The sequence below is a fragment of the Macrobrachium rosenbergii genome, chromosome 7 (genome assembly GCF_040412425.1).
Source record: "Macrobrachium rosenbergii isolate ZJJX-2024 chromosome 7, ASM4041242v1, whole genome shotgun sequence".
Lineage (NCBI taxonomy): Eukaryota > Metazoa > Arthropoda > Malacostraca > Decapoda > Palaemonidae > Macrobrachium > Macrobrachium rosenbergii.
In genome coordinates, this window is record NC_089747.1 from 1845318 (window position 1) to 1873030 (window position 27713).

Below are 27713 nucleotides of genomic sequence, written 5' to 3' on the forward strand. Positions count from 1 at the left end.
TGAGACAAGTAAAACATATATTACACGCATATTATATTTCTTTTAAAATATTTTGGCAAACCTCTTTCAAAAGTGTATCCCCTTTACAATGAAAAGAAAGAAATATACTAACTCTATGTAAGACCTCCATACATATTACATACACCAGCGAAAGTATTCTATGTACATAATTAAAAAATAACTTCCTAAATATCTTCTAAGCTTTTATTTTCCATTTCCTTGTGCATTTTTGTTCAAAAGACTTTCCAAAAATTATATTATTTTACTCTTTATTTCAGAGTGCATTGCTTAATTTTTAGTCTGATTTTAACAAGTGACCAATATATGTCTGTTTCAAAGAGTAATATAATGAATTTTGATATATGCATATCATGAATTGTCTGTGGAAATTATATGAATTATATTCAGGAAGGTGTTATAGACCTATTTTCACTAAGTTTAGTATATTACCTTTCACATGAATATTTCCATATCGATTATAAATCTCTTGTTTTCCAGTTTTGATTACTTCTGCCCTTGTTTTGCCGAATCAAACTAATTTGATATATATTTTTAAATAGTTTTTTGTAACTTTCTCAATAAATACTCAGTTGTGTCATTAGTTTTAAAGAATCTTTCGTAATATATTTAATAAAGATTCATTTAAAACATCAGTTAACTTCATCCTTTATAATACAGAGCATCAGGCAACCTCATTTTAGACCTATAAAGGAAAATCTACGAAAAATAAATAAATATCTTTTCTAACTCTGACTTGAACCATTTCAAAATTCCCGCAGGGGTGCAGAAAGCGAACACAGTACAGTATCATGTTTTCATTGAAAATAATAAGATCGGATCACCTTACGAGAGGATCGGGATCCCTATCCCAATATTTTGAGGCACCAGCTGATCGTAGAGGGGATCGGATCCCCCTACACAAGGGCCGCCAGGCCTTCGTTCGCCATTTTACTTATACATGCGGAAAGAACGAAGGAGCAGGCCTGCCAACCGCGCCCGATGAATTTCCATCGATTTCGCCCCGGCGGCGTTATCGGGCGTTATTTACCGCGTTAGATGAGAGAAACGAATTTATCGCATTTGAACGAGGGCGGCCTCGCGGGCGGACAGGGGCGAAATCGCGAAAACAAACAAAAATCGTGCGAGCGAGGTTGGCAGGTCTGTTGGTAAACGACGATCAGTTCATCTTGGTGCGTGAAAGGTGTGGGTCGTCCCAAATGAGAAACCACCGACATATTTAGCTCTCGTTTCCTTCTCGTCGGATTTTTCCTGGTCGTGGGGCCTCGCTCGCGGACACACGAGATGTCGTCGTCCATCATCGGCTGCAGAGAGTTCGTGGTCGGGGGGAAGTACCGTCTGGTGCGGAAAATAGGCAGCGGAAGTTTCGGTGACATCTACCTCGGTATAAACATCACCAACGGAGAGGTAAGGAGGAGGACCAGGAGCAGGTTCTTCGTCTTCGCCTTTTCCCGACCCTCCAGCCTCTCATGCCTGGCTCGCCCCCGTCGCAGGGGCTGCCTTGGTCACCTGGCGCCCCCCTCCAATAGCTGGGACGTCCCGAAGGGGGCGAATTGCCCCCCGGGACGCGAAATGACATGGGGTACTCTGGGTCGCGGATGGGGAGTTTGGAGAGAGAAGAAGGTTGTTCGTCCCTTCTTCCCCCCCCCCTCGACGTCATCTGTTGCCTAATTTCGCTCCCCAGACCCTCTTTCCTAACCCACAGTACCCAGATAATATCCAATTTCGCCCCAAATCTGTTTAAATTTCCGAAATTGGGCCAATTTCTCCCGAGGACGAGGACTGACTTACGTCAGTTGGACGTCTCGATTGCTCGTGGGGTAATTTTAGTTAGCCTTGCGACCCGTGGCCTCTAATTTCCTATTTCCTCTGTTATTTAGGCCTACGCCGCTTTATTTCTCGCTTAATGTGATTTTTCTTGACATATTTGATGGTGGGGTCCATAGATTGTTTTGGTTCTAACTTTTTCGTATTAGACGTGTTCCACAACCTACAATTCCCTATTTTTATTATTATTTAGACATATGAAGCTTTATTTCTAGGTTAGGTTGATTATTTTTAACTTATATGTGGTTATTTTTAACTTATATGTGATAGTGGGCCTATAGAGATTGGTTTGGTTCTAACATTCACTTGAGGTGTCAGGCACAGCCTTCAATTCCCCATTGCTTTTATTATTTAGGCCTCTGCTGCTTCTTTTATAGTTTAATATGATTATTTTGAATCTATAATTTATATTCCTCTATATTATTTTGATTCTAGATTTTCCACTATAGGCCTGTGCTATAGACCTTGAGCCAACCTCACGCTAACCTTGGCCGAACCTTTTTCAGATGTAGGAAATTTAGGTGTTGCATAGGCCAGGGTTTATTTGGTTTCGGACAATTTTAGGCCGATTTGGTTGGAAAAAATTGAGTTTAGTATTTTCAGTATGATAATTGTAGGGCAGAGTCAAGGCCTATTGATTCGTATCGCAAATTGGTTGTCCCTAGGCCAGTGAGAAAACGTCCAAAATTTAGGCAAGGCCAGGCTATGTCAGCACGACCCTAATTTGAAAGGAAAAACAGGTTAATGAAACAGTCAGTGCCCATAACATAACCTTTCGTAACGTACCTAACGCCTAGGTTAGATTAATTCATGTACCTCCGCTATTACTGTCCTCTTCTGGACATTACAGAAGTAACTTGCAATGCAAAATCAAGTCTTGCTCCATTCTACTTTTGCTTTTGGCTTTCGTAACCTTGAGAGGGTATTTCTTTTGTTTTTGGCGAAGAAGTGTTTCGTATCTGTGGTTCGCAAATCAAAACAATCCAGAACAGTCTCGGAAATGAACCTAAATGGTTTTTATTGAGGTTTGTTTTCAGCCATGATACAAGTTATGTAAAACTGTTTTCCATATCAGTATATAAATGTCATTTTATTGTTATTGTTACGAAAGAATTTAACTGCTGCCATCTTTGTGTTTTGGATGTCATTACGTTAAAGCTGTTTGTTCGGATGTAATTCATAGAAATGATTTTGTAGGATGTAACTTAAATATGATTTGTTTGGATATATTTAAATAGAAATTGTATGATCAGATTCAATAAAATTGTTTGATCGGATACAATTCAACAAAATGTGATTGCATTCAATTTAATGCAGATTATTTTAGTCATACGTACAGTACAGTAGGTTATCTCATTCTGTTTATCTCATTTGTTGTGCAAAGTACAAGTAGATTATCATCTGTAGCCTATATATGACTTTGGTCATTCATTATTAGTGAGATCTGAAGATTAGGAAACTGAACTGGCTGACAAAACCATAGTTTAGTTCCTCCGTTTACTATTCACATTTCCAGATGTTTATATAATAAAGTAATGGGAAAAATGGTATAGCATAGCTTAAAAATTAACTAAAAGTAAACCTCATTTCAACCATTTCAAGATATTTTTAAGTAATTTGGTTTCATGTAAATTACCTCCATGACATCTTTGGTGATAGTTTGAACTTAGGATGCATTTACTTGTTACATTCTTGATTCTTGGCCAAATCTGAAAAGCCAGCATGTAGTTGCTTATTCTGCAAACATCACTAACCTTGTTTTTCACTGGATATGACTTTTGAATACATTTTGATAAACGATATTTGGACATATTTTTCAAGTGCTCTGAAGTAGTGGTCAGTGATGTTGTAATGAATTGAACACCTTGATAATACCACAGATAACGAGACTAGACTGTTTAGCTTTATCTTCATTTAATTTAACCCGTTTCATTTCCTTCCAGTTAATATTTGTAGAATCACATTTTATTTGCAACCACTCAGAATCAGTATGTGGTCAGTTTTGCTTTTAATTCTCACAGACTCCTCTGCTAGTGTTGTATAGTCTCATTTACCAAATGATTTTTGTCAGACTTAAGAAATGTCTTGCAGTTGATGAATATTTTTACTGGAAAGTCACAATTCCGTGTTCTGTTACATTCTTTAGCAGGGCATTTGTCCTTTGTGACCATACATTTGACAATAGAAAAACAATATTAGGTGATATGTCACTTGCATTGTATGACCCCACTCTAGCTTTATCTTATCATGATTCGTGTTAGTGAATTCCTTAACACGATCACGTTTCAATATGTAAAGCCTAATATTCCCAGAAGCTGATGTATAAAAAGATCTTTAAATCTTGTGCTTGGTATTCTCGACATTTTACAAACATTTGCCATCAGGTTTCTTAAAAGATCTTTAAATCTTGTACTTAGTATTCTCAACATTTTACAGACATTTGCTATTAGGTTGCGTAAAAGATCTTCCTCTGACTATTCACTCATTATATTACATCATAATTTAGGATTAATATTTCGGGATATTTCTGTAGTTACATTAGTAACATTGCCAGTCATACACACAGCATCACCTTGTCCCCCTCAGTTGCAGAATTGTTAACTATTTTCTCTGTAAATCTGATGTTAGCACTTTAATTCCTCTCAGAGCAGCAATTATCCCTTTTGTATTTTTCATTACTCTGGAGACTCATCGATCAGATTCATCTTAGTCTGCCTCTTCCTCTTCTTGAATGTATCAGGGTACAAAAAAATGTAATGGAATGCATGAACACCGACTACCTCTCTTGTCTTACTGATGACTCCTCTTTCACTTCATCCACCTTTGCAGAAATATATGATGATATTCCCTAGTATCAGCTTCAGTTTATCTATGAAATTTTCCCCATTTCATATTTCACATCTCTCAGCACTTCTGAATCAACACATTGCAAATCCAACTTACTCTTTGTAGGTTTTCACTTTCCACGCCGAGACAAACGCACATCTTTTTGCCCGTGTGCTACAAAAAGTACACCTTCCTACCCCATGCCCACATGGTATGAGTAATAATGCTCATTGTGAGTTGAAATTGATAATCATGGTAGGTTAGCCTTAGGCCTAACCGTTAGGACGTCACTGTGAAGTTTCTAAACGATAACATGTTAGATGTTTGGGCTAAAAGCGACACATAAAATTGCCAGCACTACTTACGCGGAATAACCTGATCATGAAATAAGTGACAAAACATAAATAAGTTCAACCTAAGTTTGATCTTCAAGTCTTGAAATAAAGGATTTTACTCCACAGTTAGAAAATGGTAAATTGCGTGAGATTTCATAAATCTGATGTAACCTGCATGGTGAATGACAGATGATTTAAAACGGAGGAGACAGAGTATTGGGAAAAGCACCAACCATGGTTATCAAGTCCGAATGGTTTCAAATAAATGTGGTTTTTACAGATATTAATTGGAAGGAAATTAAAGCTGAAATTAAAAGAAGGTAGGACTAAAAGTTTGAGCGAGAGGGTTCGAGCTACTTTTAAGGTATTAAAATTGAGTAAAAGATTTCAGTGGTACTTCAGAACATTTGGAAAAAGTGTCCTGAGATATTGGCATGAAGATATGGAGGTGTGGCCTATAACTAGTAACTTTGTAAGTTGAATTAGAATTTGCAAAATTGGTAATTAAGAGAACTTTTTAAATGCAAACAGATTTCCAGAGTGTATGGGTACCCAAAAGATGTATATAATAGACTTTTAAAAAGAAACAGTAAATTATAATGAAAACTGAAACCGAATACTAGATAGGTCTTTGAAAATTGGTTTTAAATATTTAAGGCCATCATTTGGTGTATTGGTTCACTTTGTATTTGTTAAAGTTTATCAGTTATCTTGAATATCCTATTCTGTATTGCCGTTTAAGCTTTTTGTCTTTATGGTTCTTGGTGTAATCGAACGAGTAGTACAGGTGTTGTGTATTCCACTTGAGCTGTTTTGGAGTGCATTCATTACCATGGGTCATCAAAGTAGATCATAAGACTAAGGTGTTTAAAGATCAAGACCCCCTCACTGCTGTTACGAGTCATCGCTTACCATCCATCGTCATCAGCAGCATAAAAGTTTGATGTCAGATTTTCCCTTTAAGGGTTAGATGTGAAATGAGTTCTCTCTGTTCTTTTCAGTCCTGTGCTCATTCTGTTTGAACTCCTGTCAGGGCTAAGTCCTCATCACCTATTAGTTGCTTTTGAAATATTTCAAAGGTGACCAAGTATTGTCTCATGAGAAAAACATTAAATTTTATGCATCAGAAGCAACAAGGACAATGTACAGTCATTATAAATGATTACAGTACAGACACAGCATGAAAAACTTGCAGGCTAATTACTGGATACATAAACTATTGAACAAATTCATACATGCTGGGGAGAAGATTGGTTCCTCACTGGTATCCTTCCCAGTAGGAAAAGATTTTCTTCTTGTATTTCAACATTTTCATTTTTTCCTGTTTTCATCATGAGCAGGTTTAGGATTGCTGTGTGTTAACATTAATTTGGTAATGTTGTGATACAGTACGCCCAGTATAAAGCTGTTTTTGGGGGGAAAGCCTTGTTTTGGGGGTGGGGTGCCAAAAACAAGTGAATTGTAAGAACAGGAATGGTCTGAAATGCATAAACGACAAGGCAAGCAGTCGTAAAATACATGATTCTTATTCAGAATTGGCCTCAGTCACAAAATATGATTAAGGACACGATGATAGAACCTTTGCCATATATGATGCATAAAAGTAAAATACAGGAATTCATCTCAACTAACCTGCACACAAGGTCCTTACTGATAAGGGGTCTCCTCATTTCTCACAGATAGAAGTCACATTTCATTTGATCCCAAGCCTGGTATTTGGAAAATTAAATAGCCACGGTTTTTGTGGAGGATAAAATTGTTTTACTTCATACAACATGTAAATGATATAACAGTTATTATCTCCATTAGCGTGACTTACACATAAGGCGGCCATTGTTATAAAAAAAAAAGTCTGAAAACATGCAGGTACTTTAGCATAAGAATTTATAAAGTATATTAATTGGTTTAAGCAGCTTTGCCATCCCAAAAATAATGCTCAAGAACCTATGGAACTTCTTGGAAACAACAACAACAACACTTGGAAGACAATGCAAGCTGTCATATTGTTATTGGTAAACATGCAACTTATTACTCATTTGCATCCTATATTTCCCATGGAAGAAATGCCACAGTAACCATCGTTTAATTATTGCTGAGATACGACATTGAAGTTTTACTGCATACTGTAACTTAACTTTCGTCAGTGTCACTCAGTCGTCAAGGTTGCTTGTGTTTACTCCGTATCTTATCAGCTGCATAGTATTCTCCCAAAACAAACTGAGCCCAACCTATCTTATGTAATCATTCATTACTGATACTTGATAATGTGCTGTTACTGTTATTATTCCTAATGAAGTTATGCTCATTACAGTTCAGTTGTTTATAGATTTTGGATTGTATACTGTACAGCAGTTTGTAAGTCCAAAATCACCTGAGGCCAGTTACAGTAATTTTCGTTACATTTTTGATAGTATGTTGATTTCTGTAGAGGATCAAAGCTTCAGAAAATCTTAGTTTTAATCTGATAACAGTTTTGATGGTAAATGTGGTTTTTGAGGTTTGTCAATTTTGTACATGAAACTTACCGTCAGATATATGCTTAGCTATAGTCTCCGGCGTTCCCGACAGAAATTCAAATTTACGCGGCACCCAGCGACAGGTAGGTCAGGTGATCTACCATACCGCCGCTGGGTGGGCGAATAAGAGGACCATTCCGTTTTCATCTCAGATTTTCTCTGTCGCTGGTTCCGGCAACATCTGTTGTTGGTTCCTTCTGCTTTGATTTTCATTTTTAAGCTTGCTGAGGATTATTTTGGACTGACCTTTGGTGGCGTATTGGATCTTTGGCTTGGCATCGCTTTTGTGGACTGTTTTTGATTTCGGCTTTGGTATTTTCTTAGAATGTCTGATCAGAGTATTTGCACGGTGTTTCGTGTGTGTGTAAGGTCTGATTGTAGGTGAGACTACCCGAAAGCTTGGTAGATCCTCATTGTGTGTTAAGTGTAGGGAGAATGAATGCTCTTTTGAGAACACGTGTGTTGAATGTGAGAATCTTACTGAACTGGAATGGAAGAGGCGTTAAACTCTTATGCCATAAGTTGGAGAAAAGGACAAAAGAGTTAGGAAGGCTTCTTCCAGAAGCACCTAATGGTCTCTTTCAAGGAGGTAGATTTAGATCTAACACTCTTCCAGATTCTCCTGTCACTCCAGTTGTTTCAGCTCCTTCACCCTTACGTCAGACCCTGTGGATTAGGTAAGTCGGAGATAGCTGCTATGAAGGCTTAGATCATGAGATGCTGTTGCGGATGCGGCGCTATGGAAGAAAGAAAGTGATAAGTGATAGTGATTTGTGTAGTGTCCCCAGTGTAGTGGAGGGCGTCTGACCGGCTCCGCATTGCTCCTGGCCTAGACCTCTTCCAAACTCCCAGACCCAGTGGAGGAGGATGTCGGCAACCGCCAAGGGGATGAAGCGCTCCCAGCGGTCAGGCGTCCCTTGAGCAGCGCCTGTTGGCCAGCGTCCCCAGGCTGCCTTAGATGCCGTGAAAGGGATCTTAAAAGTGTTTCTCTTCTTCTGCTTCAGCCGTCTCCTAAACGTGGTTGGAGTTAGTCTGAGTGAGTCGGCGTCCTTTGAAGAGGACTTGGAAGGCTCCTAGAGGAGGCGCGGATTCTAGCCCCTGAGCGCTTTCTGAAGGCTCTCACCATTTCGAAGAGGACTCGAAGATCTTCCTCCCCTCTTCTTCTGGTGTTCAGGGAGTCCACCAAAAACAGATTCTGGTAGGCCTCAGGCTCAACTCGCTGCTCTTGCTGGCTCTTTATCAAAAGCTCCTCTGCGTCGGGAAGGATGCCTCTCTTCGATTAAGTCCTCAAGACTCTCTTCTCCCAGCAAGTCGTCTTCTAGAGCGTCCTTCTCCTGTTAGCGCCCCTCCAGCAGCAGGCGCTCCTCTCCCTTCAGGCTCTCCTCTCCTGGTAGGCGCTCCTCTCTTGCAGCGCTCCTCTCCGTCAGGCGCTCTCTCCTTCGTGACTCCTCTCCTTCCAGGCTCTCTTCTCCTGGTAGCGCTCCTCTCCTTGCAGGCGCTCCTCTCCGTCCGGCGCTCCTCTCTTGTGCGCTCCTCCTGATAGGCGCTCTTCTCCTGGTAGCGCTCTCTCTGTTGGCGCTCCCCTCTGGTGGCGCCTCTCTCCTCGGCGCTCTTCGTCTCCAGAATAGCGCTCTCCCCCTGGCGCTCGCGCCATCGTCGTCGTCGGTCTTCCCCTGTTGGAGATACTTTCTCCACAGTCAGGCAGCCCTGCTTTCGTTAAGCCTCGTAGAAGTTCCTCTCCAGCCTCCCCTTTTGCGTCTGTTTGCGCCCTCTCCCAGCAAGGGCTCCTCTTCAGTTCAGCTGCTTCTTCTGTCAGGCGCCAGTCAGTTGGCGCTTCTCTCGGATCGCCGTTCTCAGTGGACAAGGCTCTTCTCCTTCTGAAACGCTCTTCTTCTGATAAATGCCCTGCTTCTTCTAGACGTTCTCCTCCTCCTTCTGGCCTGGAGCGTTTGGGAGGGATTCTCCTAAGGACATCTGAATTTTCTGATTACAAAGGTTGACAAAGCTCTTCTAGTCAGGAGTATGGAGATTCCCTCAAGCCTGCTTCTCCTCCTTCCCTGGTTCTATGCTCTCTAGCACAAGGCTTCGAAATCTTCCTCTCTTGTTTGCGTCGTCTCTCGATCTCCATGAAGAAGCTCAAAGGTTTGGAGTGGCTCACTTCTAAGAAGGATGCAGGCAAGACTGTCTTCTCTTTGCCTCCCCTCTGAGGCTTTCGGGAAGAGCAGGAATGTGATGCGAGACTAGGAACCTATGGGGTTAGCTCTCCCCTCTTCTGCTGGCTCAGATTTTCTTACGGCTGGTGACTCTTCCAGGGAGACTCTCCCTTAGTCGCCAAGGCTTCTTGGGGACTTTGTGAACTGGACCATTTCCTCAAGGGCCTTTTCGCGTGCTGGAAGTGTTCAACTTCATGGACTGGTCTCTTGGGGCCTTAGCCAAGAGAAGTCTTCAAAGAGGATTCAGTCAGTATGGAGGACCTCAGCAGTGTTTTTGTCTTGCCTGGACAAAGCTGTTAAGGGACGGCTCGATGGAGAAATGACTTCCTGTTCGCGGCACTGGCCTGCTTAAGAAGGAGTCAGTCTTCAGCGCTTTCCTCTCTAAATCGGTCTCTCCTTCCCAGAGTCTTCCCTCTTGTGCGCTCCTCTATCTGGCCATCTTTTTCCCTGAGAGACTGTGAGAAGTCTCTCGTTCTTTGTCTGAGAAGGCTTCTCAAGACCTTCTGGCTCAGTCGTCGAAGAGGATGAGACCCACTGCTCTATTGCTAAGAAGGAGCCCCCTTTTCAGAGAGCCAACTTCGTTCATCCAGGTCTATTAGGAGCGTAGACCTGAGAAGATCCAGGCCTTCAGGACTCCCTTCCAGGAAGTCAAGTGAAAATCAAGTCCTCAGACTCCAGTAGGTGCCAGACTTCTCAGAGTTCACGCGAAGCCTGGGCACAGAAGGGAGCGGACCCAGATGGTCCCTCTCTGTTTTGAGGAAGGGTGCCTCATTCCCTTCTTTTGAAACCTCCTTGACTACAACTCGAGGAGTTATCGGCGAATACAAGGATCTGTGCGGAGGAAAGCCCTTCTTCTAGCCGTCTGATCAAATGCTAGAAAAGTCTGCCATAGAACGGTGCAAGATCTTTTACTCCCGAGTTTTACAACCGTCTTTTTGTTCCAAAATCCTCGGGAGGTGGGGCCGGTCTTGGGCGTGGCGCCCTGAACTCTTTAAATGAGTAAAGAAGAAGTTCTCTATGGAGCAGCGTCTTCAGTTCTGTCGTCTCTTAGTCAAGGGATTGGATGGTGTCCCTGGACCTTCAAGGATGCTTACTTCCACGTTCCCATCCATCCCTCCTCAGGAAGTTCCTAAGGTTCATGGTGGCAGCAGAACCTTTCAGTTCAGGGCTCTTTAGCCGGACTCTCACAGCTCCCCAAGTGTTCACGACCATTCTCAGGAATGTGGCTCACTGGTTTGCACTTGGAGGGGTGAGGATTTCCTAATATCTCGGCGATTGGCTGGTCGGTCCAGTTCGAAGAACCGTTGTCTGGAGGACCTTTCTCGGACTTTAAACCTGGTCAATCTCTGGGACTTCTTGTGAACCTCGAAGTCTCAGATGATTCCTCAGCAGGAAATTGTCTACCTGGGGATTCGGATGGATTCTCGGGGTTTCGAGCCGTTCCTCCCTGGAAAGAAGGAACAGCTGCCTTCAAAGGTGACAGACTTTCTAGAGAAAGACAGTTGTTCGGCGAGGAATGGATGAGTCTGCTGGGGACCATTTCCTCGCTGGAACAGTTCGTTTCTCTGGGAAGGCTTCACCTCAGACCTCTTCAGTTCTTCCTGAAAGAATCTTGGGATCGGAAATCCCAAGACTTGTCGATTCCTTCAAATATCATCTCTGGTAAAGGAACAGCTCCGTTGGTGGTTAGACCCAAAGAAGCTGGGTCTAGGAATTTCTCTACAACCGAGCCCTCGCCTAGTGTTGTTCTCAGAGGCGCGTCAGTCGGGTTGAGGAGCGACACTGGGCTCGGAAGAAGTGTCAGGCACCTGGGACACGGTTCAGAAGGCCTGGCACATCAATATGAAAAGAGCTAGTAGCCATTCACTAGCCCTTTCCAGATTCAGACTTCTGGTCAAGGGATCAGTAGTTCTAGTCAATTCAACAACACCACAGCCCTGGCTTATATCAGAAGCAAGGAGGACGATTCCTTCTCCCTGTACATTGCAGCAAGGAACCTTCTGTTGTGGGCGGGGAGAGAAACATCGTTCTCTCACCAGATTTGTTCAGGAGAAAGAAATGTGAGGGCGGATCTGCTCAGCAGAAAGATCAAGTTCTTCCACACTGAGTGGTCCCTTCATCAGGAGGTTTGCGAAAAGGCTATGGTTCCTGTGGGGAGACCTCATATAGACCTCTTAGCCCATTGGAACAAGAGGTTGGAGAACTACTGCTCCCTATCTCGGACCCCAGAGCAGTAGCTATAGGCGGCCTTCTCCTGGATTGGAGCGGTCTGAACGGCTACGCTTTCCCCGTTCAAGATAATGGGAGGTAATCAGGAAGTTCCAGTTCGTCAGAGGGCACCAAGCTCACCCTGATCGCTCCCTTTTGGCCATCCAGAGACTGGTTCACAGAGGTACTGGAATGGATGATAGACTTTCCCAGTCGCTCCCCTCTCAGGAGCCGATCTTCTCAAACAACCCCACTTTCGACAGATATCACAGAACCTTCCCGCTCTAAACCTAACTGCCTTCAGACTGTCGAAGGACTGGTTAGAGCTTAAAGGATTTTCGCACAAAGCTGCTAAGGCTATCATGAGCTAGAAGATCTTCTACCTTGCGCTCTACCAGTCTAAGTGGAAGTCTTTGGAGAGATGGTGCGATCTGAGAAAGTTTCCTCTTCCAGTACCTCTGTAATGGAGATTGCGGATTCCTTCTCTACCTAAAGGAGCAATGTAACCTGGCAGTTTCCACCATAAAGGGTATAGGAGCATGCTGTCTTCAGTCTTTAGACACAGAGGTCTGAACATCTCGGATAATAAAGACCTTCACGATCTTATAAGGTCTTTTGAAACTTCTAAAAATAAGTCCCCTAGACCTCCCAGCTGGAATTTGGACGTGGTCCTAAAGTTCTTAATGTCTAACAAGTTTGAGCCTCCTCGATCTGCCTCGTTCAGGATTTGACCAGAAAATCGCTGTTTCTTTTAATCTTGCTTCCGCCAAAAGAGTGAGGCAATTACAAGCTTTGGAAGGTTCTGTAGGCTTTAAGAAGGACTCTGCAATCTGCTCCTTTCAGCCTCTCTTCTTAGCAAAGAGAACGAACCCTTCAAAACCTTGGCCTAGGAGTTTTGAGGTCAAAGGACTCTCCGATCTTTCAGGACAGGAGCTGGAACACACACTCTGTCCAGTAAGGAGTCTTAAACATTATTTGGAGAGAAAGAAACAGCTCAGAGGGGCAACACCGAAAGTCTTTGGTGTTCTGTCAAGGATCCTTCAAGAGCAATTTCCAAGAATGCCCAGGCTTTCTTCATTAAGGATATTATCAAAGAGGCTCATCTTTCATGTAAAGACGAACATTTTCAGCTCCTAAGAGTTAATGCTCATGAGGTGAGAGCAATAGCTACTTCTCTTGCTTTCCACAAGTCTTGGTCCCTCCAGTCTATTGTGGACTCTACAGTATACTGGAGATGTAACTCAGTGTTTGCTTCTCATTATTTGAGAGAGATGTTCGTGTGACATATGAGAAGTGCTTCTCTCTAGAGCTTACGTATCCATGATTCGGTGCTGGGTCAAGGAGCTGGAAGCTAATCCTATTTAATTTAGTGTTATTTTTAATGGTTTGTTGTGTTTTTATGGTCGGTTGAAAAAGTGTTGAAGGTCTCTCTCTCTTTTCATCTCAGACACTAACAAGGTTAGGCTTGGTCAGGTGGTCGGTTTTGGTTGTTAGCTCCTTGTATTTTTATTACCTAGCTCTGTCATGTAAGAGGATAGCCCCCCATTGATATGATTCAGGTAGAGGGCTCTGTCTTGTAAGTGGGTTAATCCCCATTGGCACGATCCATAACAGGCTCTGTCATGTAAGTGGGTTTATCCCCATTGATATGATCCAGAAGGCTGTCAGTCTTAGGTCACTTCCTCGCTGAAGCTCTTGAGGCATGCAGACTCATAGACAGTATCCATGAAGTCTTCTGCCCAATCAGGTAAGAACCATGGTTTTTTGTTTATTCCTACAACATATGTTGTTTTCCCGTTTTTTAGTTCTTGGCTGTCTCTTGCCCTCCTCCAAGGGTGCCAATCAGCTAAGTATATATCTGACGGGTAAGTTTCATGTACAAAAATGATATTTTTATGATAAAATAAAGTTTTGTACATACTTGCCCGCAGATATATCTGATAACCCCCCAGCCTCCCCTCAGGAGACAGGTGGAAGAAAATCTGACATGAAAACGGGAATGGTTCCTATTCCCGCCACCCAGCGGCGGGTATGGTAGATCACCTGACCTACCTGTCGCGTGTGCGGAAATTTGAATTTCTGTCGGGAACGTCGGAGACTATAGCTAAGTATATATCTGCCGGGTAAGTATGTACAAAACTTTATTTTATCATAAAAATATCATTTTGACAAAATTGACATTTCTGATGATATTTTTTTTCATTCAAACAAACAGGTTCATGGTAATTTTATACTAGCAGTCAACAATATGTAACAACAAAGGATCTACCTTGCGAAGTTTTAAATCAGCATTAAAGTGAAATGCTCATTAAAGCCAGTTTGAATACAGTTATGTGTACTATAAAGTAAACGTTGTACATTGTTCAGTACAGTGTATATAATTATCTTTTGAATAGCAGTTTACTTTCACTTAACTTTGAGTACACAAAAAGCAAAGTCCTGGTTTTAGGGAAGGCCACCATTCTTGAAACCATAGAAGTGGCTGTTTGTGAATGGGCAACAGGATCCGGGACAAGTCATTGATCGAATGTGTACATGGCGAGAATGGAAATGAAATGAATGACATACAGTAGTTGTTTGCAAAATGAATGTTATATACAGTAATGGCATAAGATTTTACTAATTTATTAAGCCACAATAGCTATAATCATGCTTGGTTTTGGGCTAAGGCTGATCCATATAAAGATATTTATAGCTTAGTCTGCTCTTGTGATTCCATAGATAGTAGAAGCATTTTAAAGTCATTGATTCCTGATGAAGGCTATGTTTTCTCAAGTGTTTAGCCTACATCTTATTTTCATCATTACATATAGTATTTAATATTCGCTAATTACCTTAGTACTCTCACATTCCTTACTGTCTTGGGTTAAGAGGCTTGAGGACTTCAAGTTATTTGGCTTTTCTGTTCACTTTAACTGAAAATAAAATGCCCAAAATACCAGTACTGTAAGTAGGAAAAAAGTTCCAAGGCCTGTCCGGGAAGAGTCTGTGGTGGCCTTCGCTTGTGTCGAGTGCATTTATCCTAATTTTGTAGGTGGTGGTTCCAACCAAAGTGGGCCATTACATTCCATGCCAGTTACTGGTCTCCCTAGATCTTGCCTGGGCATATGCCCTCAAGGCCTCAGTGGGGTGGTTTTCGGTTTGTGAACAAAGAAGGAAGGTAATGTGACAAAACTGAATTTTTAGGATCAAAAGGAAACTTTAAAACTTTGTATAAAAATCTTGAAGTTTTTTGATGCACCAGGAATACTATTGTGGGGGGGCGGGCACCTGTTATACTTGCATATTAAGGAAGGTGGTATTGTAGGTTTTTCTCAACTTCGACCTGCACAAAGGGATTGCCAGCAGGGTGGTACATTGGCTGGGTGAGGACCTTATTGAGGATAGGAGGAATACTGTATTATCAATTGACATTTCAGTTGGAGTTCCACAGTGTAATCTAGAAAGCAGTATGCTTTTGTATTGGTAGTTAATTTGCTTTTGAGAAGCAATTTTAAAGGATGTTTCATGTTCATTACTTGTTGGTTGCCTGTCTCAGGTTTTTTTTTGCCTCGAGAATCCTTGATAAATGCTGTTGTAGATGACACTGAATTTTTATGAGTATGAAATTTGATTGGTCATGAATAATGCATATATAAATAGATGGGGTTAGAATGTGCATTTGACAGTACTCTTTATGTATACCCAGTTTTAAATCATGGTCGTTTCATTCAGCGTATGTAGTAAGAGCGTAAAGTACACTCAAATTTTGTAGTCTTGAGCTTCCATAACTATATATTGCTTGATAATGGAACACATCTGTGATCGGGAAATTGATAATGATCTTTGCGATATGCTGCTCATCCAGTGTGTAAATTATTTGTGAAATTCCTCTAAACATAGGTATATTACGTTTCCTTTGTATTCTCAACTGTTGCTGGAATATAGGTAGTTTACGAGAAAATTGCAGCTTTTGATTTTTATTTACATGAAGACCAGTACTGTGCTATAAATAATCAAATCCTGTTGTGAAATCTTTTGCCAAAAACCCTATCTTAGACTAGTCCTGAGAATTCATGTGTTGAGGGGAACCACAGATCCCTTAGTTGCAAGAATATTTTATTTATTTGGTGCTAGATAATGAGGTAATGGTGTCAATACTGTAAATATAACTACAGCCCCTTCAAAGTGTTGGATGATTTTCTCAATGAATAATTACATCTCACACTACAGTATACATAATGTAAACAGGATTACCGTATAGTTCGAATGAAAATACTGCATTATTTAAATATGGAACTTTTTTAATATTGTTGTCATATGATCAATGTTTTTCTAACTTGTAACACTTGCTTTCAGCCTATAAGTATTAGGCTTTTCATTCACTCATTTATTATTTTTATTTGCAGGAGGTCGCAATCAAATTGGAAGCCATGAAAGCTAGGCATCCACAACTTCTGTATGAGAGTAAAGTTTACAAGATTCTCCAAGGAGGAGTTGGTATTCCTCACATAAGGTACGGTAACTGGACGCGTCTAATACCGCTGTAAATGTAGCCCTTATGATTAGAGATCTAGTTTGTGTTTGAGAGTTCAAGAAGGTTGGTAGTGCGACACTGATTGTATGTGGATGGTTGATATGCGAGGTATCTTACATGCGATTGTGGCAACATGGATTCAACATAACCTTTGACTTCTGAATATTAACAGCACTACAAAAAATGATGGTTGGATGTAAAATGTTTGCAATAAGCATATTACAGTACAGGGTCTCTCTCTCTCTCTCTCTCTCTCTCTCTCTCTCTCTCTCTCTGTAGTGATCATATTTGCCGTGAACTTGCCTAGCAAGCTTCCATAGAGAAAAAATGAACTGAATACTTATAACAGTAAATAGTATTTAATATATAGTTAATAAAGCATGATTAGTAACAAAAATATAGCAATAAACAACACCTTTTTTCCTGTAGTGTTCATCAACATAAAGCAACATTTCAACAGTTTAAGGGCATAAGGAAAAAATGATTAATTATTATTTGAATTTCCTAGATCAGTATAAAATAGTTGTATAACAAAGTCGTAACCAACTAATAAGTTACATTTCACATGTATTTTTATAGCTCAACTTTGCCACAACTTTAAGAAAGGTTCTGTAAACCAGAGAAAGCTTTCTGAAGTAATGCCCATCAGTGGAATGCTCTTAAAAGCTCAGTACTAATATGATTTAAAGCCTAAATTAAATTTGCAGTAACCAGTCAAAAGTATAAACAACAACGAAGGACAGTGGGACTCTCATACTAACAAAAAAAAAAAAAAAAAAACTAAGACTTACTACTGTACCACACATTCAAAGTGTTTCTCTTAAATAGGCATTTGTTTTGAGAGTCTATAAATACAAGCACTGGCACTCATTTCCGCCTTGTGATGTGTGTGTGCATCCATTTAGCTAGTGTATGACTTCCCACAACACACTGGTCTCTAATCTCGTTAAGGCTACAGCTTTGACTACCGGGTCAGTGCTACCAGAAACTAATGTTCAGTCTTGTGTTCTCTTATGTCTTGAACCTGCCTTTTGTGTCTTAGTCACACTCTCAAACAAAATGCAGGAGATTGTACTGAATGCAAGGCGTGAGCTATTTTCAAAATGATTTGAGGAAAAAGTTTTGAAAAATTATATATATTTTAGTAGTTATGCCTTCCTAATTACTCTCAAAAGTTATTGTATTTCTTATGTATGATCACCATTACTTCAGCTGCTTTCTATACATTAAATAAACGTTTTGGATAATTTCACGTCCAATGTTATGACATCTGTTACGGACGCAACAAAAGCCAGTATTGATTCTGCTGCAGCGATATTGATTTAGTAATTTAGACCAGTATGGATCTAATTAGCCAGTACCCTCCAATAATGTGTGGGAGAGCAATGTATCATGCTCTGGGAAGAGGTTCTTTTATGTTCACTTTGAAACCTTTTCAGTGGGAGTTTAAGAGGATTACTGAAGTGAAATTTCTGGTGTATGGCCATGTTGCTGAACTTCAAAATACCCTTAAGCTAAATATCTGTATGCAATAGCCAGGTTTCTCACTCTTAAAGCCGAGCTTTTTGGATTAAAAAAAAAACTGTCCATTTGTGGGGCAGTTTCATTGTTATGTCAGTAAAGGTTACAATGATGTCATGACTAGTCAGAAATTTAATGGATCAAAGGAAATGTGGAAAATGTGTATTTTTTTTTTTATTAGAATCTCTTACATGCTGCTTGCAAGCACCACTTAAAGTCACTTCATTCAGCATTGTGTGCAACCACTTGAAGCTGTTGATTTTGCTAAACTATTGCGTCATGTGGCATTTTATCTTAATTTTATTCCCTTATCTGAATATATCCTCATAAAGCGCGTGTTATCAAAATTTATTACTATATCGTTTTAAGTAATTCAAATGATCTTTTGCAGAGTTCATATAACTGTTGCATGCGCTGTCAAACAGTGGTCATACGTAGGTTTCATTTGTGCTGGGAATTTAACCCTTGGGAGGAAAAGATGATGATTTTTCATTGGCAAAATCTTGTCTATAAATAATAGAAATCTTTTAAACTGGTCATACAGAATAGAGATTTAAAGGTAATCTTGAAAGTTGAGAGAAGAAAAACATGAATAAAAATATAAATTTGTCTCTTCTAAACATAAGACATAGATTTACAACTAAAATTAAGTAATTTCCCTGATTGGAGTCAAATGTTGCTCACACATTTTAGTTATAAACTGCATCCTGTGATGTATTTTGATGATTTCTTTCCCAAAGCTGAGTGAAGAAAGAGAGGAAAAATTGCCTAAAATACTGGAAATGGCTTAGACAGTGTGCCCAAAGGTGACTGGCCAAACCACGTGACTATTGCATCATTTTGATGTACCAATTATCACTCACCTTATAGTTCTCACTCTCTCCTCTCCTATCGGTGACTCACAACAGTTCAGTAATACTATGATGAGTTTTAAGGAAATGCTGACTGTTCCCTCTTATCTTGGTCATGAACAGAGTGCCACCACTGTGGTATACATGATTTGCAGAAGAGTGAAGTGGTACATTGGTAGAGAGGATCTGGGGATTGAATCTGAGACAAAGGTGTGAAAGTGAGTTGAAGCGAAGTGTGGATGATGCTATAGTAGAATTTGCAAGTCATGTAGGAAGCAGTTGAATTTTGCTTTGAGGATGGTAAGAGTGAGTGGTCAGATAATTAATCAGTATACTGCTGGCAACAGTGAGTAGTCAGATATTCGTAATCAGTATAGTACTTCTGCAGTATCGTTTTGAATTGTAAACATCTTTTGTATTATATAAAATTTTATTGGTAGTAATAAAGTACCCTGCACATCTTGACACAACTTGTATGCAAAGGTGAAAGACCAGGAGGTATCGGATCAAAACTGCCCAGTCATTTGAAAAAATAATCTCTTGAACAGGTATTATGGTAATTTTTTTAAAGATTTGGTTGGGAAGATTGATCATGTGTAAAAGAAATTTGTCATTGTAAATTGAAATAAAGTTCAGATCGCAAAGCCAAAGACCTTTGCATGACTTTTGACAAGTTGGTATTCAATAGTAAATGTTAAAACCAGTGATCTTTTTAAAAAAGTCCTCTATTGTAGGATTAAAAATTACTTAGACTCACAAAAATTATTACATTAACTGGAATACATTGTAAATTATACAGGTTTGTATAATAATGTTTGACTTTTCTTTCAGATGGTTTGGGCAAGAACAACAGTATAACATATTAGTTATGGACTTATTGGGACCATCTTTGGAAGATCTCTTCAATTTTTGTAGTCGTCGGTTCACCATGAAGACTGTATTAATGTTAGCAGACCAGATGATTGGCCGTATAGAATTTATTCATAACAAGAACTTCATTCATAGAGATATTAAGCCAGGTAGGTTGTATTGCTCTGTGCAGACGTCATTAGGAGTTAACATTTTACCTAGTATAATTTACTGTTTCTTGAATGGCTGCTTTAGAAGAAAATCTACGTTTTTGTCACCCTGCATTGTCACAAATGATTTGCCACGGTTTTTTTTGCTGTGAACCTTAATATATTTTTGTCATACCATCCAAGTTGGTGACATATTGTAGATTTAGCCTTGCTAGTCACCCTTTCATGAGGAAGCACTGTTAACTTGGTCTGGTATTGAGTTTCTGTCACCATGTCTTATCACCCAGATGAAATACCATCAGGTGTCACAGTCTAGTATTCACTTTCTGTCACTATGTCTATCACCCAGATTAAATACCCTCAGGTGTCACAGTCTAGCATTCACTTTCTGTCACTATGTCTAACACCCAGATTAAATACCGTCAGGTGTCACAGTCTAGTATTCACTTTAGTATTCACTTTCTGTCACTATGTCTAACACCCAGATTAAATACCATCAGGTGTCACAGTCTAGTATTCACTTTCTCTCACTACGTCTATCACCCAGATTAAATACCATCAGGTGTCACAGTCTGTCTTGGCCTTTCTGTAATGAATTCCAGGTTGACTGAGGTTTAGGAAAATGACTTTAGTTGCTGCTTCCATAAGAAGGCTATGCATCACTTTAAATTAGTATATACTGAGTAAATTATAGGTTGGACTTGGAGCTATAATGAAATCATGTTTCATCATATTTAAGGGAAAGTGAATACTTGACATTAAAACCATGGTCACATGCCTTATCTGTCCTTGCACTCTTATAAATATTGTTCTGGAGGGGACCTAAAGAAGGATTCGTAGCTAAATTGTTGCGCTATTGAACCTCAGTAATTTGTTCTTGTTTAAGAAGTCATGTTTCTAAAATGTTATAGTAAATGGGACTCTTTCCATCAGAATTTTCTGGCCTGGTGTGAAAAATATTATAATCTGCCTACTGTACCACTGTATTTTATTTCAAGGCCTGCAGTCATTTTCGTATCAAAGAGATAAACTGAAGTTCAAGATCAAATAACCTTTGGAACATCAAGCTTGTGTGTGCTCTCAAAATTAAAAGTTTTTGAGAGATGACCCAAAAGGGACATCGTGAAATTGAAGGAGAAATTGGTTAGTGATGTTGTATCAATAGTAGAGTTCTAAACCATTCTTCTAATCCTCTTCTAGCCGTAGAGACTAATAAAGGCACATTAAGAATTCATCTCTTGAAGAAGGTAGGCTGTTTTGTACAGAAATATGCTTTTCTTATATATCTGTCAAATCATAAATTTATAATAGGGATACTGAAATAATAGGGAAATAATGAAGCCATTACCAGACACTTGAAAGGACAGTGTAACACCAGTTTCATAAAGTAAACCAGATTCCAACAAGCACAGTTGAATGTCCTTTCTGCAGTTGAGTTGTCAAGAGTTTGAGGCCAATGTGGGAGATTTGCATAATCAGGATTCATGAACTGTTAATTGTACCTTGTCCCGAGTTTGTCAGTAGGGGGCAGGTGAAGTTCTGTAGGGTATGATTATGGACTTCTGTGTGACTTCTTCCATAATTATGGTTGTGTACAGTGTTGGTAAATATGAAAAATCTCTTTTCAGATAATTTCCTTATGGGTATTGGTCGCCATTGCAACAAGCTGTTCCTTATTGACTTTGGTTTGGCGAAGAAGTACAGGGATAACCGATCAAGAGCGCACATACCGTATCGAGAAGACAAAAACCTCACTGGTACTGCTCGTTATGCATCTATCAATGCACATCTGGGTATAGAGCAAAGGTGAAACATAGTCTTACTTGTTTTAAAAGATACAGAGAAGTTTGACACTGAAGCGTTGTTGATACATTCTGCAATGAAGTTCTTATTGCTCCACGTATGTTAGTAGTAGAATATTTTGTGGTTCTTGGAAATCTTATTTGAGTTTTCTCAATGCCCCCTCTCCACCTTTTTTCATTAACTTGCAAATACAAGTTTCTATTTTTGTATATTAACAGTCGGCGAGATGACATGGAGTCACTTGGCTACGTATTGATGTACTTCAATCGAGGATCCTTGCCCTGGCAAGGTCTTAAGGCTGCCACTAAAAAACAGAAGTATGAGAAAATTAGTGAAAAGAAAATGTCTACTCCTGTTGAGTCTCTCTGCAAGGTAAGTAACAGTTTGTCTGTGGATATTTGAAATGGGAAATTTCCTTTGCAGGTTTATTAACCATAGGTTCGAAGCTGTATTAGCCATAGGTTCGAAGCTGTAATGATAAGTGTTTTGGAATTCACCCTTTTAGATAAGAGGGTGTAATGGTACCAAAAGCATTTTGATCAAAAGATTTCAGTTTAAAAATTATTTGGTATATTCCCTGAAGTTTGAAAAATTTGGTTAGGAATTAACATATAAATTTATGACAAAAGCAGTTTAGCTCTAAATATTGTAAATTAGTTTTAACAAACTACAGTTAGCGAACCCTCCTGGTGGCTACAACTGCCTAAACCGTTTTCTCACCTTGTTATAGTGCCTACAGCTATGCCACTCAGAATCCTAGTTACGGCGCCGTTACTCCGGAATATCAGCTGTAACCTGGAACCGATTGTTTTATGAACATATTTGAAAAAGTGCCATAAGTACGGAACACCGTAGGTCGAGACAGCTGATAACCCAGGGACTACTTGTATAAATATTTAAAATTAGTTTTAACAAAACCACAGTCACATTTCTAGCATTTCAAACATTGCCCTAAAGATTTTGTTCCTAGACGAGAGGTGAGAATTGCGACAAGGCATTCGTAAAGAAGCTTGACAGCTTCATGTGAAGAAAGGATTGAATTAAAATTGAAAGGAAGAAAGGAGTGCATCAGGGGCCTAAGGTGGTTTACTGATATGGGCAAAGAACGTTGAGTACCATCCACAGTGTGCCACGCCCATGTTAACAACTTGCAGAATTCATAGTTTTCTTTCTGTGAAGTAGCAGACTTGAGTGCTTTGGGGTGTTCAGTAACTGAAATTGTCTTTTATCAGATTTTTCTATAGTAGTGTAGGTTAAGCTTTTGCTGTCATCAGACTTCACTACTTCACTAATCAACACTTTTAAAGCACTTAGTAGATAGTGTAAAGAATAGAAAGGTAACTTGGTCTTTTATAAAAGTCACATATTCCAAATATAAACTACTAATTAATCTTGGGGTAAAGTAAACACTCAGTGTTGGTTAAGAAAGGGTACACAAGCTGATTACAGAAATTGAGTGTTCACTAACTAGTAGATTAGTTTTACTTTTGACCTTTAAAGTGAAAGTGACTATTACTGCTTTCAATTTCTTTTCAAGTAATTTAACCATGTCTTCCTGTAGGGCTTCCCTGCCGAGTTTGCTATGTATCTCAACTATTGCCGAGGATTACGATTTGACGAGGCTCCAGACTACATGTACCTGCGCCAGTTGTTCCGCATATTGTTCCGCACACTCCATCACCAGTACGACTACACTTTTGACTGGACGATGCTAAAGCAAAAGGCAGCGTCCACTGCGGCAGCAGCTGGAACCACTCCCCAACCTGCAGCGACCCAAGGGACACAGAAACAACTCTGAGGGCTTGGATGAAGGTGATTGGAAGAGAAGGTTTGTTCCTATTTCTGTCCTGTAATTGTGTGCCGTTGCTTTCTTAGTCTTAGTGTGCTACCCTTTCCCTGAGACTCTGTGGCGGCTACTTTTATTTTTCTGCATTTACTTAGGTTCATTCCTTGAATGATACACTTTCTTTTCCGTGCTTAAATGCATTTTAAAAACTAATATTGCATCATTAGACTATAGTGCTTGTAATGTCATTACAGAGCATAGATACCAGCAGATTAAACTGGGGTGAACTCATAGCTGTTAATGTATTGTGCATTAGTTGAGCAAGAGTTACTTTTTCACATTAAGCCTAACTTATTGGGATAGAAAGCTAGCTCCACTTCTTTTGAGCTGTGAACTAATCTTAAGTTGCTGGTACTTTTAATCCTTTGAGATGACAGCCTGAAAATTAAAATTCATTGGAATTGTTAACTAGTCCAAAGTAAAAATTTGTCTATTTTTACCTGGGTATTTTGTATGCCATATCTTGCACATTTTATTTGGAAGGAAATTTATTGTATTTTATATTTACAGGAAATTTATCAGGTTTAAAGATATATTTGCAATAAAAAGAGAAATATCTTCTTGGCCAATTTTAGAGCATCATTCTGGCTAAAAATTTATGGTTTTTCATTTTAAGATGATAAAATAATGGACAATTATTTGGCTTCAAAACAAAACCTAAACCAGCATTCTTTCGTGAAAGAGAAATTTACATAAGAAATTAAGGAAAGTTTTACTACAGATGAGTCTTGTAGTGCTCTTCCAAAAATCTCCAAAGACTTAATATACAGTATCTTAGAGCTAATTTTTGATATTAATGAAAATTTTATTGTTTTAACTTTCCATGAGAGCATGAAACCTTCTTCTCCACTAATCAAAATAAAAATAGCTATTTTCAAAATTGTTTAACTGTACAAGAATGGAAGCTAAGGGCATAGATCTAATTGTTAGTTTGTTTATATGATGCGGATTTCATTATCAATATTTTCATTTTATTTAATACTTGAATTATTTATATGATGTGGATAAATATAACTGCTTTTTCTCTTTACCCACTAAATACTTATTGAAATAGTTTATCGGAGTAAAATATATTTTCATTTTGCTAAAATATGTTTTGTATAGAAACACTCATTTTCTTATTTTGTGTATAGCATCTCTTAAAAGCCTTGCATGCAATATGAAATATTCAGATTAATTAGAGATTTGAGGGTGTAGAAGGTAATGTTTTTGTAATCTGTTGGAATTAGCTTGTTGATTTTTGTCACGTGCAGCTTTTGTGAGACCAGTTTTTGTCATGATTAATACCAAACAGTTTCACATTATCTATAGCAGCAGAAGGCAATTTACTTTTCTTTGTTTGCTAAATACTGTATCTTTTCTCCCGAACAGCTTGGAGCTAGCTAGTGGTAATCCCCATTCTTTAAATCATAAAAGGACAAAGAAATGGAGGACTTGAACCGTATCCGCTTGTCCAAAGGATTTGGCAACAGTGATAAAAAATGAAGGAAGAAAAATTTCTGTCATTTCCCAGTCTAAAAATTCTTGCAAATCGTTTATGCAGCTCACTGGCAAGATGACTTCGCAGTGAGCACTGCTTAGTCTCTCAATTTTTTTTTTTTTATCATCTTGAACTGGATAAAATTTTTTTTCATTTGCAAGTTTTTGTGATTATATGTGGTGTTTGGTGAATAAAAAACTATTGCATAGTGAACGAAAGGCGGTTTTAATATTTTTTTTTTTATTACTTTAGAGTATAAAGTGAAAGCTGAAAACTTTAACACTGGCACAAGGGTAAATAAAAAAAAAAAATCTTGAGAATGAACAAAATCTTTTGTCTTTATTTCTGAAGGAGAATGAAATCAAAGGTTTTGGCTGATTTTGTTTTTTTGGTTATTTTAGTTTCAAAATAACATACATAATAGAAAAAAAGAAAAATTCATCTTAAAATCCACTCTTTAAAAACCAAAAAAAAAAAAAAATTAGTAATGCTTCGTCTTATTGTGTACAGAACCTTAGTGATATTTATTAGAAAATTTATACAGTTTATTTCAGTGAAAGGGAAATTTGCTATTTTGTTTAGCGGAAGTTCCAGCACTGTACTGCTGCCTACGCAGTCTGTCCTGAGTTGATGCTGTAGCAACTGATAATACTGAGGAATATGATTTTGGTGTTAATATTAATTGAAAATTGTAAGACTTACATGTAATTATGTATTATACAGTCAGTTATTTTGCAAAGAGGATTGTTCCTTAGTCTTTTGTCATTTTAATTTTTGTGATTGGTTTCTTTTTGTGCAAGATTCAGTGTTTAACCTACATAACCCAAGCAAATTCTTGTATAATCTTTGCTATATTGTTAAGCTGTGTGTAATGGAGTATACTTGTTGATAATGTGTATGGCAGGTGTGTTTTAACAATTTAATTCTTTCCCCATGTATAGTCAAAGCAGTAATAAATAATTAGTAAACTGTTGGGAATACATTCCCAAGTCATTAGTAAAATGTTGGGAGTACAATCCCAATTAAAAAAGAAATAGCAAATTTTATGGATGTTACTTTGCCTATCTTTCTTTTCTGTCATCGACCAATTTTAAGTCTTCTCAGCACATATACCAACCGCTGTACTTCTGTTCTTTTCCTGACCTGTACGTTTTTTCACGAGATATCTTGACTTAGGTATCCCCATGACATTATTGTTGTCCTTTATCAGTTTGTCTTGTATGAGGAAGTAAAAATTCTTCTTCTTCAGCGGTGTGAGATAGTGAATGCCTATTATTGTATAGGAGTCACTTCTGTCTTCTTCCTGCGAGATGTTGACAGGAGCAAATGTCAAAAACAATGCAAACTCTCAAGTGCTTTAAGGACATGATTTCTTTTTCGTCTTAGTCCATTCAGTAGAGTATAATAACAACAGATTATCGAGCCTTAAAGGAAGTGAAAGTTCGGATTGTTTTTGACTAGCTTTATTAGTGGATGGCACCGTGGCATGGAGGAACATGCTCCAATGATTGTGCATCTCATTGTTCTTTTATGTCAAATGTCTACTCAAGATTGGCCTGCCCGCCTTGCCTTGGTGACGGAAGTGAAGCTAAAAGTATATCACTTTTTCTATTATGAGTATTTTATTTAGAATTGCTGTCCTGCATTCAGAAAGGGTGAAGTCTTTAATCATCTCATTGTGTCCCCAGTGAAAGTAAATGGCAGGGTCTCTTCATAGGTCTTCAGACCCAGTGAACTGGGGAGATGAAAAAAAAAAAAAAAAAAAAGAAAAAAAAAAAAAAGATTGAAAATAAGGTAGTTTATTGTGCAGTGCAGTGGTCTCCCAGTCACTGTGCAGTATTTTATTTGCGTCCCTAGATGTGTTTTGTAAAGAAAGCCTTAATACTTGAATATTCTTTCTCAAGACGGACCTTCTAGGGAAATGCTTAAGGCAGTGACACGACATTCTTTCAAATGGTAATACTGTGTCACTGCACAGTGTTTGGAAAAAGTAGGTGATTAATACTTAAGTGATTTATGGTTATTTTGCTATCACATGTGAAATGTGTATATATAAATATAATTATATATATACATATATTGTATGGGTGTGTGTGTATGAATGCTCATGAGGTTTGGGCACCAACCCATACCTTGTTGAATTTGTATGAGTGCAAGGTGTTAATTCATTTTTGTAGTAATGATATAAGTATCTTTATATATCTGTTTGTGAATAGGTTTGAAAGTTATATTTGAGAGGTACTGTAATAGGTAGGTCCATCATTAATCCCGATTTTATTTGTCGCATGTGTGAATATGTGGGAGCGCAATATCATCCTGGCCGTTTGAATGTCTACTGTACATTGTTATGGGAGATACAAAAAATGTCGAATTATAAATGAATGAGTTTTTTACTTTCTCTTTTTAAGCTCAAAATGATGACTTCTTTTTTTTTTCTTTGCACATGTGATACTGTAATATCCGTTGGTCATGCACCACATTGACCCTGACATTGAAAATAAATAATGAATAATAATAATAATGAAGACCCAGACTTAGTTGAAAGAAGGTGTAACTTACTTTTTTTTAACTGTGATTCATCATTCATGCTAATTTTCAGTCACGTGAAACTGTAGTATAGAACTGTAGTCTAATAAACAGTGAAAACTACTCTGTAATTCTTTGCCATTGTGCGTTGGAGACTTCTCCGCAACCCTGAATGCTTTTTGTCCCTGAAGTTTTGTAGACTATTGTA

General features: G+C 38.8%; 1 protein-coding gene across 2 annotated transcripts; it reads left to right on the top strand.

The window, feature by feature from the left end:
• Positions 1-950: 950 nt before the first annotated feature.
• On the top strand, positions 951-27628 carry LOC136839994 (casein kinase I). 2 transcript variants are annotated; one of them, XM_067106275.1, is made up of 7 exons: positions 951-1425; positions 16332-16438; positions 19663-19850; positions 21479-21656; positions 21872-22025; positions 23215-23481; positions 24871-27628. In XM_067106275.1, exons 1-6 carry the CDS (start codon positions 1303-1305, stop codon positions 23449-23451), a joined length of 987 nt encoding a protein of 328 aa, XP_066962376.1. In that variant the 5' UTR covers positions 951-1302; the 3' UTR covers positions 23452-23481; positions 24871-27628. The 2 variants fall into 2 exon arrangements, with proteins under 2 accessions (XP_066962376.1, XP_066962377.1); XM_067106276.1 differs by having other exon boundaries at positions 23215-23465.
• The last annotated feature ends 85 nt before the right edge of the window (positions 27629-27713 follow it).

Coding starts and splice junctions, on each gene's coding strand:
- LOC136839994 (XM_067106275.1), top strand. CDS start 1,303: ATGTCGTCGTCCATCATCGGCTGCAGAGAGTTCGTGGTCGGGGGGAAG. Junction 1,426..16,331: donor TAAACATCACCAACGGAGAG/GTAAGGAGGAGG, acceptor TTTTATTTGCAG/GAGGTCGCAATCAAATTGGA. Junction 22,026..23,214: donor CTGTTGAGTCTCTCTGCAAG/GTAAGTAACAGT, acceptor GTCTTCCTGTAG/GGCTTCCCTGCCGAGTTTGC.